General features: G+C 45.8%; 1 protein-coding gene across 1 annotated transcript in view; it reads right to left on the reverse strand.

Annotated features, from left to right (window-relative positions):
- LOC107122273 (PH and SEC7 domain-containing protein 3-like) overlaps positions 1-17,342 on the reverse strand; it is a gene marked incomplete at its 3' end in the record, with an annotated part of 69,923 nt that overhangs the window by 25,074 nt on the left and 27,507 nt on the right. Inside the window, exons 3-5 of the mRNA XM_015425320.1 lie at positions 11,840-11,998; positions 11,026-11,197; positions 4,429-4,776 (exon numbers count right to left, since the gene is read on the reverse strand). Coding sequence (XP_015280806.1) covers positions 4,429-4,776; positions 11,026-11,197; positions 11,840-11,998 — 679 coding nt within the window. The remainder of the gene's footprint in view (positions 1-4,428; positions 4,777-11,025; positions 11,198-11,839; positions 11,999-17,342) is intronic.

Genomic DNA, 17,342 nt, shown 5'->3' on the forward strand with positions numbered 1-17,342 from the left:
CCCGATACGGAGCTGGGGGAGGAGGCGGGTGGGGGCGATCGAGGGGGGGAGGAGATGGAGGAACCGGCAGGATGTGGGGGAAAGCTTACCTGCTCCTGCTGGTTCCTCCGCCGCCGCCTGCTGAGTTTTGAGCTCCCCCGCCCCACCCCCCGCGAGTTTCGCGGGTCTTCTTTCTTGTATAACACTAATTCCAAGCTTCTGTCCCTTTGTCGTTCTTTCAGGCTGCGGTAAAAACCAGAATGGAGGATAAAAATGTGTAGTCACGGCAAACTCAGGCCCAAATTATGCAATATGATTTTTCATGAGTCGGGTCCAGGTACCCAACTCACTCTCCCCCACAATCACACAACAGCTGCAGGGAATGGCTTTTTAAAGGTCTGTGGTGGTACAGTTCAGTTCAGCTCAGTACCACAGCACGGGGGGAAGGAAGGGTTCCTGCCCTGTCTCCATGCCATTTTCCTGAGCCAAACAGCCCCAGAGGGAAGCTATTGGACTCATTTTGGAGCTGCACATGCATGGGGCAAATAACTCAGGAAAACGGTGGAGAGGAGACGGCGGGAGTTCCTCCCCCACACACATGCAATGGTCCCGAGCCAAATCGCACCCCTGCAGACTTTTAAACAGCCATTCCCCACAGCTGCTGTGTGGCTGGGGGGAAAGTGACCCATCTCATTACTGAGTTGACTCTCAGTGGTTTTCATTACGGGACAAAGCTTAGGGGCGGCAGGCTAGGATACAGCCAGGAGAAGCAAAACCTGCCTTCCTCCATTCCTCCCCTCAACTGTGGCCCATTTACTGGCTCCGATATAAAGAATTCCCAAGTTCTTATCTTCCCCTGCATGAGAGTTATATCGATGGGGCTGCCCGGGCTCCCCACTTGCAGAGGAAGAGGGGCAAGTGGGAGGGCTTCTAGTGTCCTGCCCCCACTGGTGGACCTCCTGATGGCACCTGGTATTTTTGGCCACTGTTTATTTATTTATTTATTCGATTTCTAGGCCGCCCTCCCCGCAAACGGGCTCAGGGCGGCTAACATCAGGGCACACATGCCAGTACATAAAAACAGGATAAAAACAAATAGTTACCAAATTTACAAAATAAAATAAAATAGACAGAGTGTTGGGCTGGACAGAGTGTGACAGAGTGTTGGACTGGATGGGCCTTTGGCCTGATCCAACATTGGCTTCTCTTATGTTCTTATGTTCTAGCCCTTTCACTCCGAATTCACAGCACTACGGTGAATTCCATGCTGAACTCCACACAGCTGACAGAGGACACCTAGTGGCTGCTTGATACATTGCTAAGGCTTATTTTTCAGATTTCATTTGCCATCGTTCACAGCTTGACCTATCCTGAGGATTTCACGTGCGCTGCACCAGCGCTGGTCAAACACCACTGGGCTGCAGATCATTTTACTTACTCTTATTTGATGCCAAACAGATTTATATTCGGAGAGATTATAGATTTAAATTCAGGTGCTTTTTGTGTAGAGGCTGTAGCCATTATATGAAAGACACCTGAACTGAGAACTCCAGTGCAGCTGCACTGAATGTACGTGGGTCAAGGACAAGGAGGAGCATTGCTCGGTTTGTGCACATGGCATGGTCAGTAAAATGTTTGGGCAGTCAAAATGCTGCCATCCTGGGATGATTTTAATCCAGCTGTCACTGTTTACTCTGCAGGGTCAGGCTATGGCTCAGTGGTAGAGCATCTGCTTTGCAGGCGTAACTTCCCAGGTTCAATTCCTGGCATCTCCAATTAAACAGGAGTAGGCAGTAGATGATGTGAAAGACTTCAGCTGGAGACACTGGAGAGCTGCTGCCAGTCTTGAGTAGACAATACTGACACTGATAGACCAGTGGCCTAACTTAGTATAAGGCAGCTCCATGTGTTCAAAGTGTTTGTCATATTTTTTTGGGGGGGGGGGGCTTTGCCCTGGTCTCAAGGTCCTCCTGAAAACACACCACGGACCTACCCACTGGCCTGCTCATACAGAAAATCGATTGTCTACGGCAGCTACAAGATGTAGCCCTATCTACTTCTATTCAGTCTAACAGGGAAATGAAAGCCCAGTGCTTGGTGGCACCACTGCAGCTGGGCAAAGCCAGCTCACAGCTCCTGTCACCATATGGCCTCATGCTTACGAACAAGGATCCTGCAGGGAGTGCAGATATAGTCAATGCGTTGCCAGATCCTACAGCACATCCTTCCGCACATGCCCTACCTGTCACAATGGGCAGACCTCAAACTAGCATTTATTTATAGCGCACTCCATACAGAGGATGATGCATACTAAAAGGTGACTCAGTTTGTACAATTCCAGAGAATGCAAGATCTTTTACAGCAGAGTAACAGATTTGTCAGTTTCAAAAGGAGGAGGAAAATTGGTTCAATTTAAAGACACACGTAATGAGATGTATATTTAGCTGACCTTCCAATTTCCAGCCCAATCTGGTTCACCAACTTCCCCAGGGAGAAGATTCATTCCATTATTACAGGCAGTACTGGGAAGCTGCACACTCCGCACTCAAAGCACTGAAGCTAAAAAGCATTGCTTTTTTAGCCCATCCAAGTGCTGTCTCCTTAATGAAGCATTTGTCGGAGTGCTTCCGTGCCTCGAAGCTGTACATCATGGAATAGCGACAGCCTACCTATTTGCAAACTATTTCCCTCAGCCGTAGGGTTAAAAAAAAGAGAGAGTGAGAAAATAAATTCAAAAGTCTTGGCTGATATAAGCATTGGTATAAAACACAGGTTGGAATAAGCAGAATTAAGGTTCTTTCTAAAGCCTGTTGCGTATTTACTGACCACTCTAGCCCTGGCAGTTCAAAGCAGATGTTGGGATTTCTTTCAGTGAGTCAAGGGGCTAGTCATAAAATGAGTAAGCTAAACACCTTGTCCATGGCAACAAAGCCATACATGCCCACCCTCAGAATTAGGCTCTGCCCAATAATTGATTATGCCGCAGGCTGGGTGGAAAACCAGCAAAACCTCTAATCTGTCCTTTCCAAGGCAGATGGGCACAATTTTGGATTCTCTTTCCCAGCTACCACTTGGTTTTGAGAGTTTGTGGTATATTCTGGATAAAACATCCCCACACTTGCCAAATTTAAATTCCTGCCCAATCTGCTGCCTGAGGCATGGCTTTCAGCCTGCTCCACCCACAGGTCCAGCCTTGCCGGGAAGCGTCATGGTGTCACAAAAATAATTACTCAGTGGCAGTGCAATGCTATTTCGCACCAAGGACCATCTCCTTTAGATGTCATGTTACTGCAGAGCTAGCAGTTTTTTCTGCTTCTCCATCAACGCGCTCCACTGGGAAAACATTGATACCCATGCTGAGAGTGCAGCCATGACCTCTGCAGGAACCTGTCTCCCAAGTGCGTCTGAAAAAGCAGCGGGCAGGCAGTGACTGAACATGCACCACTCAGTCCCCGGGCCCAGATGCTGAGTGAGGACCTCTGCACAGATTTGAATAGATGATAGTTCCTGCAACTATGCCTTTTAGGTTAAGGTGGAGGATCACAAGTCTGAATGTTTCCCAAGAGCAAAATCTCCCTGTCCATGGAAAAACTAGTATGTCAGGGACACGGTATTCCATTCCCCGTGTCTAAATCTACCTATAGTTAGAAGAGATTCAGAAAAATGGGGTGGAAGGCTTACTATATCTCCTTACCAAGCAAAATACACTAGCAGCTAATGTTAAAAAAAATCTAGCCACAAGATAACAATATACCAGTCTTTAACGTACAAAGCCACTTTCCTGGATTCTGGCCCATAAATGGAACTCAGAGCAGGGCTATGCAGGTAAGTTGCAGCTTGAATTTTCAGTGGCTCCCATGAAGTTGTGCTAGGTTGAAGGAAAGAGACAAAAATGCCTGGAAGTGAGGTAACCAGGCTGAGAACTGTCAATCAACACTATGAGGGAAAACACAGTGCTTGGGGACACCCTCATAGAGTTAGCAAAACTTGCCTCTGCCACTGCACAGTGCAGCCTCTAATGCAGGACCGGTGTGCTTGTTCAAGATACAAGTGCAAGAGAGCTCTCTTTCATTCCAGGCAAGTGCGCCTCGCTTTGCAGGCCCCTGGCTGCTGGTGAGCTTGCCACCAATTTTACAGGGGTTGCCTCTGGGACCGTACAAGTGTCCTTCATGGGCCAGATGCAGCCCACAGGCCATATATTTGACATCCTGCTTCGACACCAGAGTGTCACATACAGTTCCCAGAGACCATCTTGCCCCCCTCCACCAGCCCATAATCATGGCCAGTACTTTAGGAAAAGTTACGTACGCATGTTTTGCAATTTTCGCCTGACGTAACAGTTTTACCAGCACACTGGTGAAGTGAAAATAGTTCAAAGTTCCATCAGCATGAAGGTTCATCAGCACAAAACACATGTGAAGTCATGGGGAAGGGGAAACAATACCTTACCTCTTCAAGGGAGAGGCCTTGATGATGTCGGACTCCTTCATATCTCCGATTCCATTGGTGATGCCACCACAATGGCCCTTCCTGGCCTCCCCGCCTGGAGTCCCTTCTAAAAACTGAGCATCCTCCTTGATGCTTTGCTGGATCATCGGAGTAAGTGGCATTTCAAAGTTGAAGTAGCTATCGGGCTCTGAACATAAAGTCTCCAGCGACCCGATGCTATAATATAAAGAGGCATTGTCTAGAATGCTTTCAAACTGTGAGCTGTACACATCTACTGAGACTTCGTCGTCTTGTTGCCCAAGGACATCTTCCACTCTTCCACGGACCGCTTCTTCCTCCTCCATTGAACTAGGAATCAAAACCAAAGAAAACCGCTTCAGTTTTTGTTTTAAGACTTGCATGTGGGCTTGCGGGGTGGTTCACGTGCACACGCAAGAGCAGGCTTCCCTTTTTTGATCTGCTAGGTATTGCGGTGTTTACACGCCTGGGCTGCAATTGTGTTTGCTGCGACGCAGAAGAAACACCCTCATCCTCCCCTCAGCACCCCTCAGAACAGAGGAGAAACAAAAGTGGTTTGGATGTTATGATGTGTATAAAGAAACAACATCGGCTCATTGTGTTCAGTGAAAAGACACACTGTGTGCCTCTCTGTCCTAGATTAGCCTTCAGAGATTCAGAAGCTTCTGGGTCCTCTCTCCCAACATCGCAGCCCATTTACAAAACAAAGGGAGAGATTAGGGAATGAGAGAAAGACAATAGTTGTGGGGGGGGGGGTTAGGGAGCTGAAGGTGATACAGTAAAGGTTCCTTTTCCCACACTCTTTTCTTTTACTCATAGCATCAAGAGTTTTTGCCGGTTTTCAAAGCACCCCCCCACACACACACACACACAAAACCCATCTGTGAACAGAGTCAATAGTAGGACAAGTATACCCACCCCAGGCGGCGTTTAGTCATGCTGGCCACATGACCATCGAAACATCTTTGGACAACGCTGGCTCTTCGGCTTGGAAACGGAGATGAGCACCGCCCCCTAGAGTCAGATTCAACTAGCTTTCGAGCAAGGGAAACCTTTCCCTTTCCACCAGTGCCAGGAGGCAAACTCAGGGGAAGGCCTCAGCCTCTACACCCTGCTGCTGGCCCTCCAGAGTAACTGGCTGGTCACCACGTGAGACCAGATGCTGGATTAATGGATCCAGCAGGGCTCTACTTATGTTCTTATGACATTCTACCATACCATACTGCTCATAGCCCCTTCAAAACGTAATGGGCAAACACACAAAACACAAACAAATTTCTTCCACAAAGAAGAAACCCGGGAAGTGTGTCCTTCCTGCCCGCCCCCCCAAATCACAGTCACATTTGAAGCTGCTCTACGGGCTTGGATATACTTGATGAGTTACTAGAGGGGCATGGTGGCAGCAGTTCCTTCTGGTCCGCTCCCCATGTGACTTCAGTAACATCTGCAGAGATCAACAATAGGCTGTTCAATGAACACCATAAACAATTCATTGGTTGACCAAACGGGTCTGGTCAGATGACTGTTTCCTTCTTTCCATTCTGGGCCACGTGAGAAGAAAGCTGGGAAAGGCAGAAAGACCACCCACCTCCCATTTATTAGGCTGGCCGGTCAGCATGCAGCTTAGACCAGCATCACTCTGAGTGAAGAGAAGGACGGAAAGAGCAACAGTTTAATGCCAACCCCCAGGCTGAAAGTGAGCATCCTCACTTGCTGTTGAAGCCCTTACTTCCGATTCAAGTCCAAGGAATGCAAGTTTTGGTGGTATCTTGAACAACCGGACTCTGTGCCAATGCTACACTTCACCACAGGCAAGGCCTTTAGGAGTTACTGTAACTGAGAGAGCTTGTGATCTTTCCTCCCAGCCTCTTAACCAGAGCTGACATATCCGGTCTACACCAGCTCATTATCAGCCACACAATTTCCTTCTGATCACCAAACACTGCCCTTCCACAAATAAATTCACCAGAATCAAAAGACATTTGTCTTATGAGTAATTCCATATTAACCTGGCAAGCTGGCCCAGGCTGGTCGTTCTCAACTGCTTATTCGATGATAAAGGCGTTGCCAAAGCATCTGGGAGGTCAGTCATTAAAGTAATTAAACTCTGGCTTGCTACAGTTGAGATTCTGACTGTTGTGTTTATAATAGACTGTAACACATATTACTCATGCCGGCAGCATGCCCTGGTCATTAAGCACTTGCATGCCACGTACAAAGAAAACTTAATGAAAAATTACAGTTAAAGGAAATGCTGGCTCACTATGCAGTTCGCAGTTTAAGAGGAAACTGAAAGAGGTGTGCAGAACAGAACGGCAAAATCATTTCCACTCTGAACCAAGGATGACTCATTTGGGCTGTTTTAAAGGGTCGTTTGACAGAGGAGAAATGCTTAGGGTGCACACGCACTAAAAGCACAACAGAGATTTCTTCCACATCACTAAACCCGGACATGCACCAGGACTGAGGGGGACTGGGAACACAGAAGTAAGGAACGCTGCGGCAGCAGCCCAGTCTCTGGGACTTTCATGCGCATGGGGGCTGTTTAACTAGCACAGGCCTGCAAACCTCCCCCATAGCAACAGGAGTAAATGAATCTGCCAGCTATTCGGGTGCTTTATTGCCATTTATCATATTTTTAACACATTATCCAAACTACTTTAAACTCTGGAAAAAGCAGTCTTTATATTTAAAAAATAAATCTTGTGATCCTCCAAGCTATACAGAACACACAACAGCCCCTATACAGTGGCTTGTCTGGGGATGCCAACATCCTGGTGAGGCCTGGAGATTGCCTGGAATTACAGTTAATTTCCAGACCACAAAATCAGTTCCCATGGAGAAAATGGCTGCTTTGGAGGTGAGCTCTATGGCATTATATCCCTCTGTGGGGTATATGCCTACCCAAGCCCTTCCCTTCCCTAGGATCCCCCCCAAAAAAAATCTCCAGGAATTTCCCATCCTGGAATTGGCATCCCATCCTCTGCCTCTCGGATGACAGATGACCCTGTGTTTGCCTTCTCCCCAGCAGGCAGCAAAAACCAGGAGCCCTATTGAGCCCGTCTGGCTGCCCGACCTGTGCCTTGGCCTAATAAGCCACAACCTGTGTAGCCTGTAGCAGACACCATGGAATGATAGCAAAGGAGCAGCAGAAGAGCAAAGAGCTATGGGAGAGGAGGAACGACAGTATTCGGTTTGGATGGGGGGGGGGGGGGGGCAGTCAGCAAAGGAAGAAAGAGCACAGCTGAAAGCTGCCTGCCTTCTGATTTGTCAGGGCTGGCTTATCCCACCCACCCATCTCTAACATAGCATGGAACTTCGAACATGTACAGGAGACTATAAAAAGAAATGCTTACACAAGGCAGCTCCATCTGAGTTTGTGTGTGTGTGACTGGCCCAAAGTTACCCAGCAAGCTTCCATGACAGAGTGGGGTGGGATTCGAAATGCATGCAGGGCCCATTTGCACTCAAGCATCTCTGTATTTTTAAATGTGACTCATGAAAGGACTTGCTCAGGCTTTCTCCTCCAGCCATGGCAACATCAGTTAAGGAAAGATGCAGCAAGCGTAACAGTAGTTGTGATTTCCCTCATTGGCTAGAAAAATGGAAACGGGATGTAGGCTCATTTCTCACTCAACAACTGGACAGAAATTCATCCTGTGCATTTTGCCTCATAGCTCTGGATATAAAAGGACCAGAAAATTACTCTCTCTTTTCTTTTCTTTTTTTTAGTGAAAGCTTGGGATGTGGGCCATCTAATGGCCCGTAGCAATACTTTATGTGCACAGCTGAATCAGGGTTGCCAACCTCCAGGTGGAGGCTGGAGATTTCCTGGAATTACAACTGGTCTCAGGACAATATAGATCAGCAGTTCCCCTGGAGAAAATTGCTACTTTGGAAGGTGGACTATATGGCATTATACCCTGCTGAGCTCCCTTCCCTCTGCAAACTTCACCCTCTCTTGGCTCCATTCCCCAAATCTCCAGGTATTTCCCAACCCAGACTTGACAACCCAACCTAGAACTGAGACAAAGCCAAGTTCACCAAACCATGTGAAACCCCCAATGAGAATCACGATACTTCTGCCAAACCCAAGTACCCCTCAGCACACAGGTGTGTCCAACTCATTTCTCCCCAAGTGTTTTACCTGATCTTTGTCTAACAATGCAAGACAGGCCATTCCAATACTCTAACAGCATAATCCTTACATAGGAGTAAGCCCCACTGAATAGACCTGAGTAGGACTCTGAATAAACCTGTTTAGGATTGCTCTCCAACTCCCCCAAGTTGGCACTTTCCCCCCAGTCTCTATTTAAACCCCATCCCGCCCGCCCTATCTGTTGGCTGCATAACCGAGGAGGTGGAGATTCTTGTTTTCATTTGCATTTTTGCCTGCAGTCAGGAAGTCCGGCTGAAGGTTCCTCCCAGCTTTGGAAGAACCTGAATAAATCAAAGCAGCAAGGCCTGGACATGTTTAGCATTTCAAAAAGTAGCCTTTGACTGGCCTCACACCAGAATGGGTTGTTTGGTGTTAGAGCTTTGCTACTGCTATGACAGAGATACCCAGAGAAATTGGGGGGGGGGGGGAGAAATGCAGTTTCAAAACCACTGCATTTCAAAACAGCTCTGCAAAAGAAGTTGGTAACTTCTTTTCTTTTTTAGGGCATATGTTTTTCTAGTACAATTACTGCCCTAAAAACAAACAAAAAACGCTATGCTTAAATACCAGGGCTTTGGGTGATAAAATGTATGAGGAAATAACAATTCTTTAGAGAAGGGGCTGCAGCTCAGTGGTTACTTAATTAATTATCCATTGTGTGTAGAATAGCCAGGAGATCCTAAGACTGTCTGGCAGTCGTAAGTTCTAGCTCTTTAGTATTATTCACCACTAGGTGGCAAGCTAGACTTGTTTTTAAGGCAAGAGACATCTCATAGGTGCTTTGCCATCGCCTTCCTCTGTGTCATGATAACCCTGGTATTCCTTGGAAGTCAGCCTTCCAAATACTAGCCAAGGCTGACCTTGCTTAGCTTCCGAGATCTGATGAGCTCAGGCTAGCCTGGGCTATTCAGGTCAGGGTGGCTTAGTGGTAGAACATCTGCTTGACATGTTTTATACCCCACTCTTCACTGTCTGAAAGAGTCTTGGAGCAGCTTACAATCGCCTTCCCTTCCTCTACCCACAACAGACACCCTGTGAAGTAGGTGGGGCTGAGAAAGTTCTGAGAGAACTGTGACTGACCCAAGGTCACCCAGCTGGCTTCATGTGGAGGAGTGTGGAACCAAACCCAGTTCTCCAAATTAGAATCCGCTGCTCTTAACGACTATACCAAACTGGCTCTCAGAAGATCCGAGGTTTAATCCCTGGCATCTCCAGCTAAAAGGATTGCATAGTAGGTGATATGAAAGACCTCTGCTGGGGACTCTGGATAACCTCTGCCAGTGGTACTAGACAATGATGGACCAATGGTCTGATTCAGTATAAGGCAGTTTCATATGCGTCTGCAAAACCTGGTTTGAATATTCACTGTGTGGTATATGCAACGAGGCAGGGGGAAATATATTAGTCCTTGGCCAGAGTAGGCAGTGGATCTACCCCTGACCGATTAAGAAGCCCACCTTCCAAGAGGCGGCACCCACCATCTTAGATTTCACTCACTGCAGGATCTTTGGACTGCCCCAGTAGCTGTGGATGTGGCTTCACTGGACCTTGAATATCTGAGAGAATGATTTCTCTACATGAACTCAAAGTACACATCACAATCATCTCCAGGTCAGCCACAAGTCTTTCCAGTCAGACACTGTTTTGAGAGCATCTGGAAACGCAGGTCCAAGATACTTGGGGCCCAGTGCAGATTGGGACCACATTACATAGGGACAAGGAGTTTAAAACTTTCCCCCTCAGTTTTGTTTTCCTGATCCAAAACTGCCCTGGAGGGCATGGAAACTGCATGTTTAAGCCCAGAGGAATAAAAGGCTACTCTCAACATAAGCCAAGGTCCACCTCAAGAGTTCAGTCCCCAGTAGGGAACGTTTAAAACAACATCCAACCTACAGTCCTTGTGGACAACCCAGACATGACCCAAAGATTACATAAGTAACAAAGAGGCCCTGCATTGAAGGTTTGCTGCCCACCGAAGGTGTGTTTGGAGCATACTGGAAACACATCCTTTTCAGTTGTGGCATCAAAGGCCTTTAGGGAACTTGTCAGAACATATTTATACTGTCATACTTTTGGGTCGTATTGAAAGAACCCTACATTTTTCTACATGGTGCACATTTAAATGTGTTGCTGGTGTGTACTTGATGGGGGAAGGGGGAGTGCTCTATTACAGGGTAATATTCTGTTTTGAGTGTTCTATGTGTGATGTTCTGTTTTGTGATTTTTACCTTTTTTGTGAGTCTGTGTACCAGGCTCTGGGTACCTTGTAAAGAAAATGAGTAAGTTCCAAAAATTAAATAGCTATCTTCTTTGCCTTCCCACCACGGGGGCACGTCAAGTCAGCCTAAGTCAAACTACCTCCAAATCCTCAAGAAACTGGAGCCAGCTATAGGTTCCCTCCCACACCAGAATATTTTTACCTGTCCTTGTTTAGCACAGATCTCCTGTCTCCATCCAAGCTCTTTTCTTCTTTTTCTCCTTCTTCTACAAAGACTTCATCCTCTTCACCCTCAGCCAGTGAAGCTAAAGGCCTAAGGCTGTCCCACGATCCACTGCAAGAGCTCTCAGGCAAGCCAACCAATGATGATGAGGCTGTGGATGAAGTGTGGTTATTTGGTATTCCGGAGAAACTTCTCCTTTCTACGCTATTGACCTCAGAGTGTCCTGTTCCCTTCTCCACAGCTTTTTGTATCCAAAGGATTTCCACCCCTTGAAATTCCACATGTTTGCTGACAGCCATCTCTTCGGACAGCCTCCTCTCAGGGGTCTTGTCCGTTTTGTCTGAATCATGCAGAGAGAATTCCTGTTCAAAGTTTGCCCAGGCACTACGGAGAATACCAGTAGTACTCTGAGTTTTGCTCTCTGTCCCTTCCAATGGTCTATGACCATATGTTTCACTGCTTTTGTGGGCCTCCTCAGTCTCCTGGGAGGCTTCAGGCTGTATTTCCACAGTTAAGACCATGGTCGAATCTTCTTCTGTAATCCAGTACAGTTTTCTCTCAGCTGGAAGATCTGGAAGAGGCATTTCTAAAGGGGTTTCTTGGTCTGCAAGAACATTCTCTCTGGCCACCTCCTCAACTGCTCGGCCAACACGACTCTCAATTCCCATCTGCATCTCTGAACCAAAAGCATTATTCTCTCTAACCTGTGGCTCTTCATATTCTGAGTCTTCAGAAACCATTAAAACGCCTCCTAGGCTATCAACCAATGATGCTTCATCTCCTCCAGATTTACCATTCTCAAGAGGCCTCGGCAGCAGCTGGTCACTTGGCCGACCATCTGGAGCACATGTTATAGCCTCTCCGTGAATCGCAGATGATGCCTCCCAAGCTTTGGCATCTTCTTCCACGATCCCGTATTCCGGGAGTTCATTAGTGCTGCCTCCATGGCCACCTGCAATAACAAACAAAAAAGTGATCCCTTCACTCTGTTACTACTATTTTTACCTCATTCCCGCTGCATGGAAACAGTGTCCCATTTTGGTCTCTCCTCGCATGAGGTCACTTCTTAGCCTTCTTTTAAAAAATCAGGGTTGTTTTTACTGCTGCTCTGAGTTTTGGGACGGCAATGTGTTTTGGGAAGAGGTAGCTGCCAAAATAGCCCACGAGCATATCTACACCAGACTGAAATGCATTTTCAAGGTTCAATATTTATGAGATCTAGAGCCAAGGGGGTGTGGTTTCTCTCTTTCCACTAGGCGCTTGCTGGAGATGCCAACAGCAGCAAAGAAACCAGTAATAGGGGAAACCACACTTTCCCTTTCAGCTGAGCTTCAGAAGCAAGCAGTGGCAGCCACTGGGTTTTCTGCAAAAGTCCAGCATGAGGGCAAGCTCCCCTTCCCACCTCTAACTTCTCAGCCCATGCTACAAGGGCTCTCAATTCTTACTGCAGCTCATGCTTTGATTATTAGTGGCTCATTTTTAAATATTCATTTCTTTCACTTGATTCAGAAATGGAAAAATATGAAGCATGTAAGAAGAGGAGTCCAAGTGCTGTGTTGTACTAAGGACTTATTTTCTGAAAAGGTTAGCTGGTAAAGCAATCCAAAATCTTTGCCCTATGAAAAGGAGGAGGAGGAGGTTGGATTTATACCCTGCCCTTCACTCAGAGTCTCCTTTCCCTTCCCCTCCCCACAACAGACACCCTGTGAGGTAGATGGGGCTGAGAGAGCTCTTTCCAGAACTGTCCTTGAGAGAACAGCTCTGACAGAACTATGGCTTCCCCAGGGTCAACCAGTAGCTGCAAGTGGAGGAGTGGGGAATAAAACCCAGTTCTCCCAGTTTAGAGTCTGCACACTTAACCACTACACTGGGGAAAGGCCCATCAAGTCAACATTTATCAGATATTCTATAACAACAGAACAGTTTTAATACTATTCCGCAAATGTTGAAGGACAAAAATGCACCCAGTTCTGCTTGGAATGGGAGCTATGTTCTACTATTTGCATTGGTGGGAAATGAGCTATTTAGGAAGCCGACAGGGTAGCTTGCCCGAAAAGGAGACCAGCGCCCAGTAGCACCCATTGTTCTCATACAACACTGGTTTCAATTGTTTGTAAGTGGAAGCCACAGAGCATCTGTGAGTGCCAAGATGGAGAGATGCTCTCAGAGTAGGACACTAACATGCCATCTAATCCCTAGACTTTCCTGAGAATAACAATACTTAAGAGTACGCCAAACACCACAGGGGCCCAACAGCAAGCCTCTGTCCTTGACCCCAGCTCCATGCTTAGTTGAGGGGAGGGGGGCTTTTCATGACCACAGTGCTAAGTCTCAAAAACTGCTTGCTATGTTCCAAATGCTCCTGAGGTTCAGCATAAGTTCAGGCAGCCAGTGTGGGATAGTGGCTAAAGTACTGGACCAGGACCTGAGAGATCCAGGTTCAAATCCTTACTTTGCCATAGAAGCTCACTTTGAAAGCTTGGGACAGGCACTCTTTCTCAGTCTAACCTGCTTCACAGGGTGGTTATTGTGAGGATAAAACGGAGGACAGGAGAACGATGTAAGCTGCTTTGGGTCCTCACTGAGGAGAAAGGTGGGGTAAATTAAGAGAATAATTTTTAAAACGATTAAAATACACTACTTCTGTTGAACAGAACAAGGTGACAGGGTCCCCTTCCAGACTTTGGGGTCCCCCAATAGCAGCTCCGGGCTGTGATCCTGGAGATGGCTGTGGCATATCTTTCAGCTTGACAACAAAGCTTCATACTCATTAAAATGGTAAAACCTACTTCAGTTTGCACTACTTCAGACTGTGTAGGAGGCTTTTCACCAGCAAAACAATCAATAGCCGTACACAAAGAAAACAAGATATATTTATACTGCACTTTCTCCCTAATGGGACCCAGAGCAGCTTACAACATTGTTTCCCCTCCTCCTTTTGGACTCACAACACCAACCCTGTGAGGTAAGTTGGGCCAGTCACTCTCTTTCTCTCAAGTCTAATGACAACCAGTGAGCTTCTGTGGAGTCAGGATCTGAACCTGAGTCTACCATAACCTGGATATCACAGTGACTACATTTGAACCTGACATTGAATCATCTATACACAGGATTTTTCTTTGTGTAGGTGAGGAGAATTTGGTCATGACACATACGCACCATTTCAACAGTGCCGGCCCTCGGTTGCTTAAGACCTCTGCCTCAGGAAAATCCCACCCTCAAAATTATCCCAATTTTAAAGTGACAGTTTCAAATGGTGTTTGCACAGTATATGCACAGAGAGAAGTCCTAGATAATCTATCAGGGAAAGGTAGCCAGTCTGAAGAGGTACAGTCACCCGAGGTCCTTATGAGGTCACTGCAGAAACAAAACTGAAATGGGAAGGGCTTTCCTGGTTTGCGTTTCAGTCTTTTAGCCCTTTCACTAAGCCGTGAGGTACTTTGTTAATTAGCAGCCTGTTCACATGTCAGTTGCCTCAGTGTATCCAAGAGCCACTGGCTCACACATTTTTGTCTTAGCTCAGGAAGGATGGCTCCAGAGCAAGCTAATTCATGCAGTAGCCAAATTACCTGCTCACAACTTTAATGCCAATAGCTCACAAAGTAGAATTTTTGCTTACAAGACTCCACAGCTTAGAGGGAACACTGGACTCCTAGCTAGAGATATTTCTGGAAATTTCAAAAACTTATTGGGGAAAAAATGGAAGAAAAGCAGTAGAATTGGGTTGGTGGGGTATGTGGAATATTTACTGTGAGGGACGGCTTAGGTTCTGTCTCTCCCTAAGAATTACCAGTGGGAGCTGACGGAATGTTGGTGAGAGGGACAGTTGAAAACGGCAGTTAAGGGACTTGGGAATGAGTCTGGCCGAGTGAAGCTGTGAAGATGAGCAGCTTAAAACTGGATTTAAAAGGCCAGTTTGTAACAAAGGGTCCCAAATGCCGGAATACGGAAAACAGTTCAAAAGTTCAATTGCAAAGAAACATTATAACCTCTACCTGATTTTCTTCAGTGTTACATGCAAACCACAAATAAAAGTTAACTCCTTGTTTGTTTAACCCAGTGGGCTCAGAAAATAAATGACTTAGTAGACAAAGGAGTAATGAGGGACAAGCAATACTTTGACCAGAAAATAGGGAAACAGACACCTTGGTTTCAATATATACAATTAAAAAATCTCATTGATCACTTCACAGAACTGGGTATGTTTCGAAGAGAACTAATGACCCTGGAAAAAATCATTAAACTCTACCCCAGCTATCCGAAGGGCATCCTGTCTAAATTATATAATACGATCATTTTGGAAGGAGATCACCCAAAACTTAAATACCAACATCGATGGGAAGAAGATCTGCTGGTACATTGGGATGACACAGATTGGAGCACTGTATGGTCCTCTCCAGCCAATCACTCCAAAATCTTCAATATCTGACTACAGTTTTTCAAACTTTACCCCAGGTGGTACATGACTCCTCATCAATTACAAAAAATAAACATAAATAATGATCCACGATGTTGGAAGGGTTGCAGGCAGGCTGGCACTTACTTACATTGCTGGTGGGAATGTCCAAAAATTAGCAAATTTTGGGAGGAGATTCGAAATCAGATCACAGATATAACCTCGCTTACTCTTAATTTCAAGCCTGAAAACTTTTTACTAAACCATTGGGATATCGACATGTATGACAGAAATAAGGAAATTATTTCGTTACTCCTTGCAACAGAACGTCTAACAATAGCCTCATGTTGGAAATCTCCTTCACCACCAACAATAACTGCTTGGCATGAAAAAGTGTGGGAACAATTTGTGATGGCAAAAATCTCAGACAGTGTACATAGAGCACAATTGTCTCAGGTGTCCAATTCCAAATTTGAATCAACCTGGTTTCCAATATTCTCACATGATATACTCCCTGCAAACTCATATTATCATAAATGGTTACTGACGTGAAACAATATTATTAAAGCCTGATGGGAAAAGATATTATCTGTAATCCTCACTCCTCTAGTTCTGCAAACTAGCGAACTTGGGTATTATAGAAGATCTCTTTGTTGAAATGTTACATTAACTTTGACTTAATTTTTGTATGTTATTGAAATGTGCTTCTATGTTTATGTATCTCTTTTATTAGCAACAGTATGGCATAAATTGTTTTGAAAAAATAAAAAAAATATTCAAAAAAAGAAAGAAAATAAATACCCTTATAATTAAAAAGCAGCAATAAATTGACATATTCACTTGAATACTGTGACAGTTCAAACGTTCAATGGAAAAAAACATTGTAAGCTCTACCTGACTTTCTTCAGTGTTATGCAGGGGTCATTTCCTGCAGGAGCGCACAGGAGCAGAGCTCTGGCAGTAAAGAGCCCAGGGGGCAGGCACATGCAACAAGCCCCACCCCCTGCTCCCCGCAGCCCTCAGTCAGAGCAAGAAGCAGCCAGGTTAGCTGCAGAGCCCCCCCCCCCCCGTCCCCCTGGTCCAAAACAGTCCAGTGACACCTTTAAGACCAGGTTTTATTCAGGTACAAGCTCTCCCTCCTCTGTGAGGACAGATCTGCACGTTCCTCCCCCCCCCTCAACAGGTAGCAATCCAAAACAGTCCAGTGGCACCTGAGCGGTGGGTGTTGCCTCCTGACACACTTCCGGTGATGTCAGGGGGTGTGGCATATGCAAATAAGTTATGCTAATGAGCTCCTGCCCCTCTTTTTCTACAAAATGACCCCTGGTTATGTACAAACCACAAATAAAAGTTAACTCTTAGTTTGTTTAACCCAGTGTGCTCAGAAAATAAATATCTTTATAATGTAATTAAAAAGCAGCAATAAATGAAATATTCATCATGACATCAATGTGCCCTTTAATAGTGCACGAGCACTGTACTCAGTTAAAGTTGCAACCTGATACATGCTTATCAAGACGCAACCTGATACATGCTTACCAAGATGACAAAACATCTACAAGACTGTGCTGTAACTATCACACTATGGGCAAAGCTGTTTTATTTATTTCATTTATAGCCTACCTTTCTTTCTAATAGGAACCCAAAATGGCAGATCATTGCAGGGACAACCGTTAGTTTGAAGGAACATGCTGCAATTCCAACCCTGAAGCAAAACAGGCCTTTGCCTGTTGAATACCTGCACAGGTGCACACCTGTGAATCCCAGACATGCTCACGAAGCCCACTGGGGAATGAGAGCAGGGCTTAATTCATGAAAAGATTTGTTTTCGATACTGGGGCTCAACACTAAAACTTACGAAGAAATCATAAAATGACCAGTGATACTGCATAAGTGCAGA

This window comes from Gekko japonicus, unplaced genomic scaffold (genome assembly GCF_001447785.1).
Source record: "Gekko japonicus isolate JY-2015 unplaced genomic scaffold, Gekko_japonicus_V1.1 scaffold4328, whole genome shotgun sequence".
NCBI classification, from domain to species: domain Eukaryota; kingdom Metazoa; phylum Chordata; class Lepidosauria; order Squamata; family Gekkonidae; genus Gekko; species Gekko japonicus.